Source organism: Symphodus melops, assembly GCF_947650265.1.
Source record: "Symphodus melops genome assembly, chromosome: 6".
Lineage (NCBI taxonomy): Eukaryota > Metazoa > Chordata > Actinopteri > Labriformes > Labridae > Symphodus > Symphodus melops.
Window position 1 is genome coordinate 26,010,888 of NC_136696.1, and position 14,479 is coordinate 26,025,366.

At 42.8% G+C, this 14,479-nt stretch overlaps 1 protein-coding gene across 2 annotated transcripts in view; it reads right to left on the reverse strand.

Annotated features, from left to right (window-relative positions):
- Positions 1-12,549, reverse strand: part of lrrk2 (leucine-rich repeat kinase 2) — a 28,326-nt gene extending 15,777 nt beyond the window's left edge. For both annotated transcript variants that reach the window (XM_079346890.1, XM_079346889.1), the window contains exons 1-16: positions 12,066-12,549; positions 10,936-11,021; positions 9,320-9,429; positions 8,489-8,577; positions 7,657-7,794; positions 7,236-7,370; positions 6,149-6,280; positions 4,806-4,925; positions 3,926-4,086; positions 3,760-3,839; positions 3,294-3,400; positions 3,044-3,173; positions 2,412-2,536; positions 1,431-1,558; positions 568-712; positions 15-154 (exon numbers count right to left, since the gene is read on the reverse strand). In XM_079346890.1, the coding sequence (XP_079203016.1) occupies positions 15-154; positions 568-712; positions 1,431-1,558; positions 2,412-2,536; positions 3,044-3,173; positions 3,294-3,400; positions 3,760-3,839; positions 3,926-4,086; positions 4,806-4,925; positions 6,149-6,280; positions 7,236-7,370; positions 7,657-7,794; positions 8,489-8,577; positions 9,320-9,429; positions 10,936-11,021; positions 12,066-12,201 (1,962 nt within the window). In that variant the 5' untranslated portion in view covers positions 12,202-12,549. The remainder of the gene's footprint in view (positions 1-14; positions 155-567; positions 713-1,430; positions 1,559-2,411; positions 2,537-3,043; positions 3,174-3,293; positions 3,401-3,759; positions 3,840-3,925; positions 4,087-4,805; positions 4,926-6,148; positions 6,281-7,235; positions 7,371-7,656; positions 7,795-8,488; positions 8,578-9,319; positions 9,430-10,935; positions 11,022-12,065) is intronic.
- Positions 12,550-14,479: the final 1,930 nt, after the last annotated feature.

Below are 14,479 nucleotides of genomic sequence, written 5' to 3' on the forward strand. Positions count from 1 at the left end.
CTAGTTTTGATCACCTTCAGAAGCATGTCCGAGTCTTCTCTGTGCTGGATGAGCGAGGCGACCACCACAGAGGCCAGAACGGGTACGATCATCCTGGACAGCTTCTTCTTGGATACGAGGTAGTGCAGCAGGGTCAGACCCCAGAAGTGGATTTCTGGAGGACGGTACAGAGCCAGTTCAGATCAGGTCAGATCAGGTCAGAATCATATTTAAATGGTATGCTGAAGATTTTTTATCTGCTCCTTTCTGAACAGGATTTTTTTTTCCTCTTTCTGTTTTTCTGTGAACATCGGATGTGTTGGCATGTTCGGAACAAATAAAATGAAAATGAAAGGAATTTCAACCCGTACAACTACAGTATCATCGTGTTTGAGTGCACGCTCTGTCAAAGCAACCGACATGTTACTAAAGTTTGTTTTCAGGCTCAGGTCCTCAGACTGTCATGGTCGTAACATCTCTTCAAGTTTCACTTTGACCTGACTTTTTTTTTTTCCAGTGCGATTATTAAAATGACAACACTCTGACTGAGGCTCACGCAGGTGATTCTCTCTCCACGTGCACTGTTACCTCGTTCTCCTGGGAACATCTGTAGTGTATGCAGCACCGTGTCTATCGCCCCCTGCTGGCAGAGCAGGTCCACGGCTCCGGAGCAGTCAGCCAGAGCAGACAGCACCTTCAGACCGCATGTCTGTATGACGGAGCTGCTGATGAACTGCACACACACACACACACACACACACACACACACAACACTTAATATGTCACTCTTATTACAGAGTGTGTGACAAACATGTAACAGTTATTTAACAGCAACACAACTAACACAGAGCTTTGTATGCGTTAAGACCTGCTGTCTATAACACACCATGTGTTTTCTACTGTTAGAATCCTGCTCTGAAGAAATGTGCTCACCAGTCCCTCATACCAGTAAGGCAACTGGAAAATCCTTCCTAGAACATGGGAAGGAGGTCATTAAGTTTCTGTTTGGAGAGCAACTTAGTGTGTAATTTCTACCATGAATGGACAGACTGTGGTTTCATGGATGTAATGAATGAGGAGAACTGTATGTACTCAGTCTGCGGCTCAGTCTTTGTACACTGTGGATCATTATCTGCTGCTTACGTTGCTTTTTTTCCCCCAGTCCTACTGCCCTCAAATTTAAATTCCTTCATGTGAATATGTTTGTCATTTCATCGTTTCAAAGCAGACGAGGACGAAAATAGAACCACAGAAGTGACGAGACGGCAGAGAGTCGGCCAGGGCGATGAAGCGATAATAAATCAGATATCATTAGTTTCAAAACAAGCATAACAAATGTTCTATGAATGTTAATATTGAGTTTTTTTTAAGATTTATTTTTGGGGTTCTGGGGCGTTTATTTATTTTTCAAAATCGCCCCAGCTGTGGAAGAGAGACATTATTTTAATCACCCTGTTGAGAACCTCCAAGAAGAGAGTGTGAGCTCCTTCCACCACACACTGGTTCTTCAGGACCTTCAGCGACACGTCGCTCATGTCCGGGTCTGACACGGAGACGCCGTGCTCCCTCAAACTGCGGTCTGGGAATTCACAGAACACCAAGGAAACGAGTGAAGACAAAGAGAGAAACACAAACACACATACATAGAGAGACACAGCTGCTCTGTTATCGATAACTAATCTAATTGGAAGCATAACGAGGGCAGCGCTCGGAGCTGAGACACGGCACATTATAAATCTCATAATGAGCCACTTTCAAACAAATCCAGCAGCTTCATCTGGAAACATTTACAACCAGAGAGTAATCAGACATCACATTTAATGTTCTGCCTTTAAGAGGCACATCACACAGACTGACCTAAAAACTATTACTGTACATGCATGCTCGTTTGTCCTGGAGGTCCCAGAACATGAAGAGCTGTGTCTAAGTTCTTGGTTCCACAACAAATTGAAAGCGCAGAACATGTGTGCAATCTGTAAACGCAGATTCTTGACCCAGTATTTACGCTTCTTTGATTCCGTTTTGGTCTCCAGTGAAATATGTGTTTCCATAGCTGTGTGATTTCTTTCTGAACTTCCACTCAAACTTCTAAGAACTTTTCCTATTTTTTTTTCCCCTAGCAGCCTCGACGAGCTCCTTCAGGCGAACGTGACGAAGCAAGGAGGCGAAACGTGACGTTACAGTTAAACATCTGAGGACGTACAGATGTGGTGCAATTCAGGAGCTTCAGTTATGTAAAAAGCATCAGTGCATATACAGTTTATATGAACGACAGCACAAAACACACAAACGCACGCACGCCTGCATGATGGGTGATGAGACGCTGTGAGTTCATCTCTACAAACGGCAAAGTAGAAAGAACAGACTGGGAGGTCTATCAGCAGGACAGAGAGAGTACTAATATGTGTGGGCTGAAATTCTCTGGTGCGTACCTGGGCAGAGGAAGACCAGGCTGGCCTGCAGAGCCTCCAGCTGAACCTCGGGGTGGAAGTTATGGACCTTCATGGCGCTGAGGATCTGACTCATGGCCATGTTCAGCTCATCGAGACTGGCTGTCCTACAGACGCAGAAAACACCAAGAAGTTACCAGAATCTGAAATAAATGTGATGGTTACATAAAGTAATAATAATAAGCTTTATTGCAGACACAGGTCCTTATCAAACACATACATAATGAATAGTATGACATGTAGACGTAGTCGTTAGCTATATACAAGCACAGAAAATTCAATATATGAACATAAGTGCAATGTTTGGAAATCTGACTGTGTAGCTAATGCATGTATGAGTAATGCTCATGAATGGAGAATTTTCCAGTTCTGAGTGTAAATGAATGAGTCCAGGACATGAAGTGTGTGACTCTGTCAAAGAGAGTTTCATGGCCCCTGGCTGAACGACCTCCTGTGGCCTTCTGTGCTGCATCGTCAAATCTTGACGCTTAATCGTTGGTCTCGTATTTTTTCATGACTCAGCAAAACTAAAATGTCCGCACAAAAAATGTGCACCAACTCAAAACAAGCATCGACTGCTCCTCGCGCAGGAATGGAAACGTCCGTTCACCCACCTTCCCCGGAAGAGCAGGCTGAGCAGTTTGCAGGCGCTGATGGAAACTTCCACAGAGGTCGAGTGTCCCTTCATCATCTCCACCAGGTTGACGTGAAGGCCGCTGGACAGCAGCAGGGAAGGCATTTTATCTGCACACAGAGCAAAGCAGACGCTACAGTAACAAGCCAGTGTTTAGACGTTTGAGTAACAAGAGCTGAGGCTAGCTACAAACACCACAGCTGCTTCCCTGTGCACTGTGGAACACTCACTGTTGTGCGTGATGAGTGTGGCGATCGCACTGGTAGCAGCTTCAAACACACTGGGAGACGAGGAGTGGAGCAGCATGGCCGCCATCAGCTGCCTGTGAACGGGAGTCCTGAAAAACAGCCGCACAAGATCGAACCAACACATCAGTTCATCATGGGAGTAATACATCGTGTTTTCAAATCTCACAGTGCCTGCATTTTTTTTTTTTTTCTCGACTGGGGTCAAAGGTTATTTTCATGAAATGATAAAGCTGTCCTGTTTGGCCTTTGTTTTGTCTGCTGAGAAAATCTCCATCCTCAACAACTGAGTCTGTTCAGCATTTCACAGCTTCATGTGTTTTAAGACTCGTTCACACATACTCCGCGCACGCCGCGGTCCGTCTGTGGCACGTGTGAATCCCCCCTTATAACACTGCAAGCAAATTTCCCCCAGTGATACACGTCTGTAGAGGAAGTATGCGTCTGTTACCGCTCGTCCTGCTCCTCCTCTGACTGGCTCACTCCAGCTCCGTGCAGTAACAGATTGTGAATGGCCCAGCTGGCGGCTTCCTGAAACAGTCGGAAGAATTCAGATTATCAAGAAGATTCTGCGTTACATATCACCTGAGTGTCTAAAAGAGGTAAAGTGGACTGACCTGAACAGCCGGTTCAGCAGCATGGAGCTCCAGTGCCACGCAGCAGGCCTCCATCCAGCCCAGGCCCATGTCCTCCACCTGCTCCTTACCCCTGTTCTCCTCCTCTTCTCCTTCCTCGGGACCCTGATCAGCCACCGCCTTATTCTGCACAACGCTGGCAGCTGACGAGAGAGGATTCATGTGAGGATCTGATCCAACCATCAGATCATTTTCATGGCTTTTAAAGCTTGAAATCTTCTGTTCTTAGTAACTGACTTTATCACTAAAAATATACAACTACTGTAGGCCTTCCGAAAGAGAAAGAAAGAACTTATTGTGAATCAAATGACCCCATTTCTTCACTTAATTTTACTAATAAGCAGACGACTTCATCTTTATAAACAGAGTATAGCTCTGTTTTTAAATAGAGCTGTGTTGGGTTTATTCGGGTTAGGTATTCAAAGGTTTCGAGTCAACACCATGTGCTGCAGACGGCCCGTTTTCTGTGTCACATAACGGTGAACTGAAAGAGAAAATCAAAGGACATGAAGGAGATATTCTCTGGCTTTAGAGGTACAAAAAACAAACAGGGGCATTAAAAAGGAAAAACGACACAATGTGGAAGACAGACTGAATCTATTTGTTCTCTTCAGACGATTGCACTCTCAAGAGGCAGACTAAACAGCTGAAGCCCGCTGATGTTCATATTTAGCAGGTTCACTGACGAAAATCAATCTAATTCTAAATCTGCAGCAAGGGAGTTGAGATGACGGCCCTAAGTCACCTGTTACTCTATAGATAAATGAGTTCAAAATAGCAGTGTGTGTGTGTGTGTGTGTGTGTGTGTGTGTGTGTGTGCGTGTGTGCGTGTGTGTGTGCGTGTGTGCGTGTGGAGTCTTACTGAGGTCCGCCAGGCAGGAGAGCGCAGCAGCTTGCAGCGCTGGGTTATCAGGGAAAGTGTGACAGGCTCTCACAGCGACCCTCTGGATGCCGTTTAGTACCAGGATGTTGTAGTAACTCTCTACAAACAAAGAGGACACAGAACAAACACACCATGGTTTAAATGGTTACAGCTGCTGACCTCTTCAATCTTAATCTGCCAGCAGACAAACACATTAGCCTCTCTGATGAGTACAGTCCACCCACCCACACACACACACACACACACACACACACACACACACACGGCTGTTTTAATTTATTGATGTCACAAACAGTGTTATCACCACTGACTGTAAACACAATAGACACACTGTGCTTATTCAACGATTTAGCTTCACTGGTTCTGGTCAAACACTGAACAGTGAATTATCATCTCCTCAAAAATTAGCCTTCAGCTAAATGTGTACGTTCTGGTTCATCATTACATGTTAAAAAAAAGAGAATCTGTCATGTGCACAACTTGTTACAAAAGCAAATAAGGAACATAAGTAAGAGAGGCCACCAAACAGAAGAGCTTCTGACAAAAAGCCTTTATCACAACATGAATGATTTCTCATTCAGTGTGAGCCAACTAAAAGATGCTAGCGCGGAGAATTGTTCGAATTCACATTTTTATAACCCTCCGGTATTTCCGGACACATTAAATACTTCAACCACCAGTCATGAAATACTTTTAAAACACACTATTTACACTAAAATACTGAGATTTTAGTGAGCCTTCTGTATCGATTAGTCCACATAGCTAAACTAAGTGTTATTGCAGAAGTGCGTATCGTCATTGTACTATGTAACAAACAAGAGCAAGATAAAGACAGTAAAGCAAATAGGTGCATTTAGTCAACACGAAGGCTGAGAATCTTTGAGAGTCTTACGATTCAATTCAGAATCGATTTTCACTTCAAAACGATTCTGGATTTATTGATTCATGGATTCAAAGTCTATTTTTGAATTGGTAATTAAAGATCTACTCAAGTCATCTGTGAGACTGGCTGAATTTATTGTTGCTCTATTTAAAGTTCTACTGATTAGCAGGGAGTGACTGACTCTGCGATCATATCATCAAATTTTACAATAAATTTAAAAAAAAAAAAAAAGGAAGATTTTAACTGATCCCCAAACTGCTAAAAAGTTTGAAATTGGTGAAGACGTTTTCTTATTTTTCTTGTGTTGAGTTTATTTATTAACATCGAGCGCTCAGTGCAAACGGAGGGAGGTTGGGTATAATTACATTTTCAGACGCTTTGTTCAAATCAAGCACAGACTGCGTGGAAACATTTGAACATTTTAATTCCTATGTCTGACCTGATGTTAACCTCCTGAACAGACAGCAGGCCGTCTCCTGCAGATCCTCCACCTCGGGAAAAGCGTCCATTGCGGCCACGATCACGCTGTAGCAGCGAACGCCTCCCGACATCAGCACCTCCACGTTACCGGCTGGAAGAGAAAAGCCACGGTTACGTTTCACACCACCTCCGTTTTCTTTTTTTCACTTCAAAGTTTGAACATCGATGCTACTACTTTCCCGTTTTGAGTCTGAAACACAATCTGTCTCTCAAATTCAGAGCCGATAAAACAAGCGAATAAATGCAAAGCAAGAAGAAAGTAGATGAGAAAAAGAGTCATGTCAATGATGGTGGTACAAATAACCTTTCATAAGAGCATGCTAAAACATACACGTGTGAAACATTAAACACGTTGTAAAAACATTAAAGCTGTTTTCTGACAAAAATCGTTGTTATCAGGACCGGTGTTAAAATCAAACTTGAGTGACCTGCAGTAGAAGATTACATTCGTCCTATCCTTGTTATTTAAAACTGCACACATGAACAACATCTTATGCTGAGGGGGAATGATTACAAAACTAATTTCATCACCAATCTTTATTAAATCTTTATTATTTTTACATAAATGTACCCAGCCACTAACATCAAGTCTCTTTATTGAATTTGCTGTTCAAAACCTAATTTGTTGATAATAAAACTATGCATCAACTGTAGGTAGTAAATATGTGTAGCATTCGCTCCAGGAGGGGGGTTTCCATGAACACTACTCTTCTTTTATCAACACAGTGTTGTTCATCACACATGTTGGAGGGATAATCGGATTTACAACGAGACCGTTTTAAAGGCACAGTGACGTCATTGTGCGCCGCTGGGGCCTGAAATACACGGTGAGAATAAAAGAAGAGTTTGTGAGGAATGTGCTTCTGTTATGACGATCTACTGAGTCGTGGGGTTTGACACATAAAGTGACATGAAATCTATTCATTCAAAAGCAGCAGACTGACATTTACACGTTCTCCTATCTTTTTGGACCTCCTCTAAAAGGTCAATGGTGTCTCTCTTGTCCCCCACATTGACACGTAATGAGGGGTGTGATGGCGACTTACCCGGGCGAGTCAGTGGGAGCAGTGCCTTCATGGCCTGCTCCAGCAGCTGGGGGCTGTCCAGGAAACTCTGCAGCGCCGCCAGCACCACAACGTGATCCTGGTTCTCCACAAACTCCACCAGGTGTTCATCACTCACTAGGAATACACGAGCAACAGGAATATTTAGCAAACTCCACTCAAGCAAGCAGAAAAAGGTAAACCTAATAAACAGAAAGGTGCAAACATTAGCACGCTAAAACAGCTGCAGGTTAGAAGGTGAACATGAGCTTGTAAACTTTCAAAAGCTGCAAGCTGGAAGTGTGTCACCTGTGTGCATACAGGCAGGTATGCTAACATGAAAATAATGTTTGAGGCAGGCTAACATCAGAAGAGCAGCTCCACACGTCCATCCTCCGCTGTAAAGAAGGTGGAGTCGGCTCACCTCTCTCCAGGAGCGGTTGCAGAGCTGCACAACCTTGAAGCTGAACCTCCTCACTGGTAGGAAACGTCTTCATGGCCTGCACCACCAGGCCGAACACGTCCTCCTCGTCCTCCTCCAGCACCAGCAGAGGAACGGTGTCTACAAAACAAGGATTCAAACAACCGTGTGATTAAAGCACACATCACATCATGCCTCGACAGGGTTCATATCTGACCAGGCGGGGAGTGACTCCTCACGTTAGAGAGAACAAGGAGCGCTTGGGGAGAAAGCTGAAGTAAAACTTAATGCAAAGGAACTGAGAACTTTTAGGCCCGCTCCTAAAAACACACAACACGCTCTCGAACCGCTGTGTCACCTTGTGTACAAGGTCGTACACTTGAAATAACACAATCTGTTGGGTGGTAAGTGAAGTCTCTTATTGTGCACCGGTAGTGTAGTGGTTCGCCCCCTTGATTTAAACCTCCAGGTGAGCAGAAGTTCAAATCTGACCTGCATGCGATCCCCCACACTTTCTCTCTTCCTGGTTTCTGACTTCGCCCACTGTCCTATCTCTACAATGAAAGGCATAAAAAGCCTGAAAGTAAAAAAGTTCACATATTTTTTAAAATAGACTTCACCATGTTATACTTACAATGACACGTGTCTCCAACGTTCAATCTCTCAAAAGGACATCAGGATGTTTGAATGACCAACCTCACTGGGTTGTTGATTATTTGTTTACCTACCTTTTTTTTTTTTACTTATTTGTTTGCAAAACTCATAATGCAAGCATCATATGAAGCAGGGACAATATGACTCTGTGTTACAGCATATCTCTGCTGAAGTCTTGTACCTGATCTGAGCAGGAGAGCCAGCGCTCTGAGTCCCACCATGGTCACTCTGCAGTCTGTGCTGTAGTGAAAAAGAGCCTTCAGGATCTGCCTGCAGAACACGTGGGGACAGAAATGATCCAGGGCTGCAGCAGACATGAAGGCATACTGCACATTTCAAACATGATGCTGGTTTACAGACCAGCTGATCATCAAGTAAACCCCCTTCTCTCCCCACTACTGTCTGAGCACATTCATGTAACCACTGTTACTAACACAGAGGATGGAAGAAAAAACATTCTATTGAAGGTTTATTTGAAGAAGGACGGATAGAAAGACTTAGACAGGCTTGAACAGTCATCTGATGTTTGCATCATAGGGTTTTAGTCAAAGCTAATTCACAACACTGGTCCATAGAAGGGCTTTTAGTTAAAAAAAAAGCCAATGAAACGTGAAAATTATTTAGAGAAAATGTACAGTAAGACGTCGGTGCATAGGAACTGAAAAACGGCATAAAAGGAGAGGTGATAAAAAAAAGAGCCGCTTCAGTGCGATGAAGAGGAACTGAAAATAGCATCAGTGTCTTGGTTCTCTAACTCCTGAAAGCAGCGAACGGTCGACTGACAGGGGGAAAAAAGCTGATGTAGAACAAATGTAACATCTGGAATCAATGCATGTGTTTGTCAGAGATCGCCTGGTTATGATGAGTCATCAGGCTGTTCACATCTGGACAGTCACTGTCGGAGCTATAATGTGTTGATCCTCTCTGTATGTGACACAAAACCATCCATCGTAAAGTTTGATCATGTTAGTGCATCACAGCTACGACACCCAATAAGTCTGCCTTTACTTACTGGTGCACTCCCAGTACCTCCCAGTCCTTGGCTGCTTGCAGAGGTCTGGTCAGCTGGTCCAGGGTACGGGGGCATATTTCAATGAGCCGACACAGCAGAGACCAACCCACCTGCAGCGAGCAGAGTGCAGGGCGTGAAGTGATGAAGACACAAAAACAAATTCATAAACACGAGGAAAGTCTCGGAATAAATGGCAGATATACTGAAGATGTTTGAGGACTGAAACCTTTAGAACGACATCTTTGACTCTACTGGAGAGACGTCCCAGCTCAACAAGCTCTCCGACCTCCAACCAAACCCTCATGACACACTGCATCATCATGTTGGGTTTTTAATATACAGTCATAGAGAGATGAGATTTTAACCCAATACTGTTTATGTTGCATTAAACACAGTCATACATTTCTCCCGTAAATCCACCTCACCCTGCTACGCCTCACTCTCTCACTTCATTAAAATGTGATTCATATAATTATTATCATGATTATTATTGTGTCTTTGTGTATTTGATCATTAGCTGTACGCGAGCGCTCAGATATTCTTCCTGAGGTCAAACTCAAAGCGTCTGTGTGACATTTGGCTCAAGTGAATTTGATTCAGAACGGTTTTGAATGATTGATGACTTTTGGTCCACGTCGCCCCGGCCCTTGATGTAACGTTATAACATTAAGTCTCTATTTCTATCTCCGCGTTCACATTTACACAAATCGCCTCAAACATTTTATCTCTGGAAAGTACACCGCTAATTCTATTTGACACGACATTCCCGTGGACGCCGGCTTTCACATTCCCGTACAAACAATGTTCCTTTGGGTTTATATTCTCTGTGTTTTTCACAAGTAGCAGCACTGCTGTTTACTCTGCTTGTTTACTGCAGCAAAACAACACAACACATTTATGTGGAATTTTTTTTTTTTTTTACAAAATTCTTGGCAAAAACCCAGATTCTGATTCTTCCATAACCAACAAACTGCCCGTGTCCTGATCCTGTCACATGACCAACCACTGAGTCTTTGACTGCTGTAAGTAGGACACACAGCAGAATAAGAATATCCTACGTTTACAAGCTGTGAATGATTGAACATGTCCCACAATAAACGCCCGAACTGCAAAATGTTCCAACGCTGTTTGCAAGGTGATGCCTGCACAAAATGACCCATCACCATAAATCTTTGTTGATAAAAATGGATGCTGGGCTCTGCAGCGTTTTCACAAAGTGTAAAATCAGTCCGCTTCCGTTCTTTCACTTTTTCCCCACACTGTCAAAAACAGCCTGAAAGGTGTCCTCAAAGACGAACCTCGGGTCCGTGACCGAGCCTGTAAATGAGTCTCACCATCTGAGCGTCAGTTTGTGTCATGCTGTAATCTCACTTCTGATAAACTACCGTCCACTGCAGGCAGTCACGGGGCGCCATAAACATGCTCGCTCAGACGCAGGCCTGACAGCCGTGGACGACTTTCAAAGTAACAGCACAAACAGCAGAAAGCTCTCAGCGGTGTTCCTGTTGAGTTTAACACGGTCAACACTTTGCTGTCCTTTCAGCACGCTGACTCCGCCGCTCTGTTTTTTTGTTTTTTTTTAACTGGGTAAAGTTGGTCAAGACGTGTGGCTGTACCTGCTGGACGCCGCGGCTGCTCATGTAGGATGACAGCACCACCATGAGAGGTTCGTGGACGTCTTTGTCCTCAAACAGTTCAGCAGCTGCGTGACAGGAGAAACAGATGAAAAGACAAGATGAGAGCCGAGGCTGGCGTTGAAGGAACAGGGTCATTCCTGTTTTAAAATGCACAGTACAAAGCTTAGAGGAGAGGTACATCAAGAGAAACATCCTGACTATCCTCCTGACCCTTCAAGACGCTGACATGAGACATTCACTAAACGTTTCTCTTTTAACATTTCTTCCAGCAAGTCGTGAATTCAATATTCAGATGTGAAAGTATACTGACTTCCACATTGCATGGTGGTATAGGAATTTATGTTTGTGTATGTTAACCTTTGTCTGTATAACTGAAAAAGCCTTAAATAAAAAAATATTACTTTGCATGGTGATAAAATAATGTGCATTATTTCTACTCTTTAAATGTTGATGTTGAAACCGCTCATAAAAACAGCACTAGCACTGACACGTCCCTATGTGTCACATCTCTGTACATCTACAGTACTGTGTATACACAGGGCAGGAAGTGTGACTGGACCTGAGTTTAATGCTGCACATAAAGGAAATGTTAAAATCTTATTTGTGAGATAAACTCCTCTGCTGATGATGAGCGAATTAAAACTCTCTGAAAAGCAAACAAATCAGGAACAAAATAAAACCTAAATCATTTCATGGATCATGTCATTCTTCACTTTGAATGTTTACATTTTCTACCTCTGCTCTGTTACAGTTTTAACCTGTTACATTCACATTACAGCCATTTAAAAAAAAAAAAAAAGAATAGTAAATTACTGATCAATGTTGACTTTGGTGATTAAGATGTTACCTATAAGTAGCCTGTCTTTGTACATAAAAACATTAAATGCCCTTTATAAAATATGGATTAAACATTTACCTGCACAAATCGAAACAAAAAATGCTGCTCACGAGTTATTGTGTCAGAACAAGGGGACAAATAATAATCAGACATTAACAATAGGCATGAGTAAACCTCTGTATTTCCACACTTAAATCAACAACACATGCAAAGGAAGTGGAGTCTTTTTCTAAGCATGATGCACATGAGCAGGATGAGGCCGTTTCCCTACCATTGTCTGTGTGCGCCAGGAAAAGTAGATCCTGGATGATCTGAATCAGTGTGATGAGCTGTCTGTCCTCTTGAAGGGTTTTCAGCCTCACCAGCAGCTTCTTCAACCTCTCCTCCAACTCCTCTTGGTTAACCATGGTCTTTGAAAGGCTGTTTCCCAGTTGTCGGCTTGAAGTGCATTTATATAGGGTCAGGATCAGTTTTAACACAACGAAGTTGAGGCGACCACCACACTGAGGTAGATCTCACAGCATTACACCACGTTATTAAATAGTAGCCTCATAAAACAGAAGCTAAAAACAGCTAACCCGGCTGCTGTCACGGCTGCCTGGGGAAGCTGTCAGTGTCTCTGCTTGTTTTCGTTTCCCACGTTGACATCACCGTCCTCGGCTAACTTTCCCCACATCTTCCTCTTTGTGGAGTTGAACACTTTTATAACGTTTCCTCCCCAGACAAAGGCTCCTCCTCCTCCTCCTCCTCCTCCTCCTTCTCCTCCTTCTCCTTCTTCTTCTTCAGAGTCACATCATATGACTCCAAGAGCTCAAAAAAACTTCCCGTCCGTCAAAGAACGAGGAAACATGGAAACGGTCACCGTGCAAATTTAACGGCACACATCCGGGGACTGTAGAGGGCAGCATCACAGGCTGAAGCAAACTGCAGCCTGCCGGAATTCCATTTCAAGAAGAAGAAGGAGTCACAGCAGCAGCACGTCATGTAAAAAAAATGTAATTGCAGCACTGAATCGTCTTTTTTTTATACACAAATGTGAGCGACTGTATGGACAGCTTCACTTTTAAAGTTGAAGGGAATCAATAAATTAATAAGGCCCCCCCCAGACACCAACCTATTAGATCTAGCAGTGTCACAAAGCTCTTCCTCCTCTAGTGATTTCCTTTGGTTTTCACAAGCGTAATACATCATCTGCTAAGCAGGACCATGAGAGTGATTGTTGACATTTGGGTAGTTTCTTTCTGTCACTACAAAATGTCATCTTTTCATTTATCACTGTGGTTTAAAAAAAATGTTGCCTTCAGGGTCCCCAATCTTGTTGCCTTGCCTGTTGACAAGCAGCACCTCTCGTCTGGTGTCGGTTACAGAGTTCCTGCGAGTGGGATAATCTTGGCACAGATTATTTATACTGTACTCCCTTCAACAATTCTTCAGTTTCAATGGGTTTTTTTGCAAATCGACACTTAATACACAGTGCTCATAATTAACCATTTTAAATTGTAATGACTGTTAAATCTATGTTCAGTATACGTCACTTCACGTAAAGTTGAGATTAGCTCAAGAAACTTTGTGTACGTTTTTGAAGTCACATCAGCCGTCTTGTTTTGCAGTGTGCAAACAGCACTGTAACTACAGTAGGCTGTTTACACTGACAGCATGCATGGTCAACAACAACACCCACAGACTGTGCAAAAGACAGGCTTCTATGATGTGCACATTCATTAATTTTGTTTAAAGTACAATATTCTCAAATGTATATGAAACCCAAAAACAATTTAAATGATCAAAATACATCGTTACATGGACTGGAAGATATAAAACTGTGAATATTTGTAAAACTCTAGGTGTTAGTTTAGTTCAGGGGTTTTTATACCCCTATGTTTCTTGTTGCGTAGGCCTATAGTTTGTGTAGTTTCTTCCTTTTCTTCGCATTTTGCTTGTCTTTGTTTTGTGGTTTGCTATTCTGTGATCTTACTCTGTGTTGTCACTTTTGTGTTTAAAAGTTTAAAATGTTTTATTATGTAGGCCCATAGGATGTAATGACACATTTACCCCATCATAGAACCTTAAAACTAACTAACTTTTTTCCCCCAGTAGAGTCTATGGTCTAATTGTATAGGCTATAGTACCTTTATTTATAAAGCACCTTTAAAAACACAGGTTTACAAAGTTTTACAACACGAAATGTAGCCTTATGTTCAGTCTGCAGAGTGGTGTGAACATACTTTAAAATGTTAAAGTTACATTTCCTTTGGGTAGGGCAAGTTTTTTCTGTTTGGGATTTAAATTCAAACCAGCAGTTTTTCAGGTCGTGAGAGTTTCACTCGACGCACAGGTAAGTTCAGTATGCCTTACAAAGTCAGTGGGCGTGTTCTTCCCTCAGTGGGCGTGTCCTTCCCTTTCCTCTGGCTACATCATATGATCTGGGCCACAGTCATCAGATACACTTCCCTGTTGAACAGCAAACACTTAAAACAGGTAGGCTATGGATCAAACTATTTTATACAGATGCAAAGGGTTTTAGGCTATCTGTCGTGAGGGACATCAAGTATACCTTTAGATATGCAACTCGAGTTTCATCTGTCATCTTGTCAGTCTCACACGGGTCTGACAGGTGAAGGTAGAATAGTGATTAGAGTTTGTGGTTGGCTGTGTTGCGGTTCTGTAGACTTACACGTGTAAAAT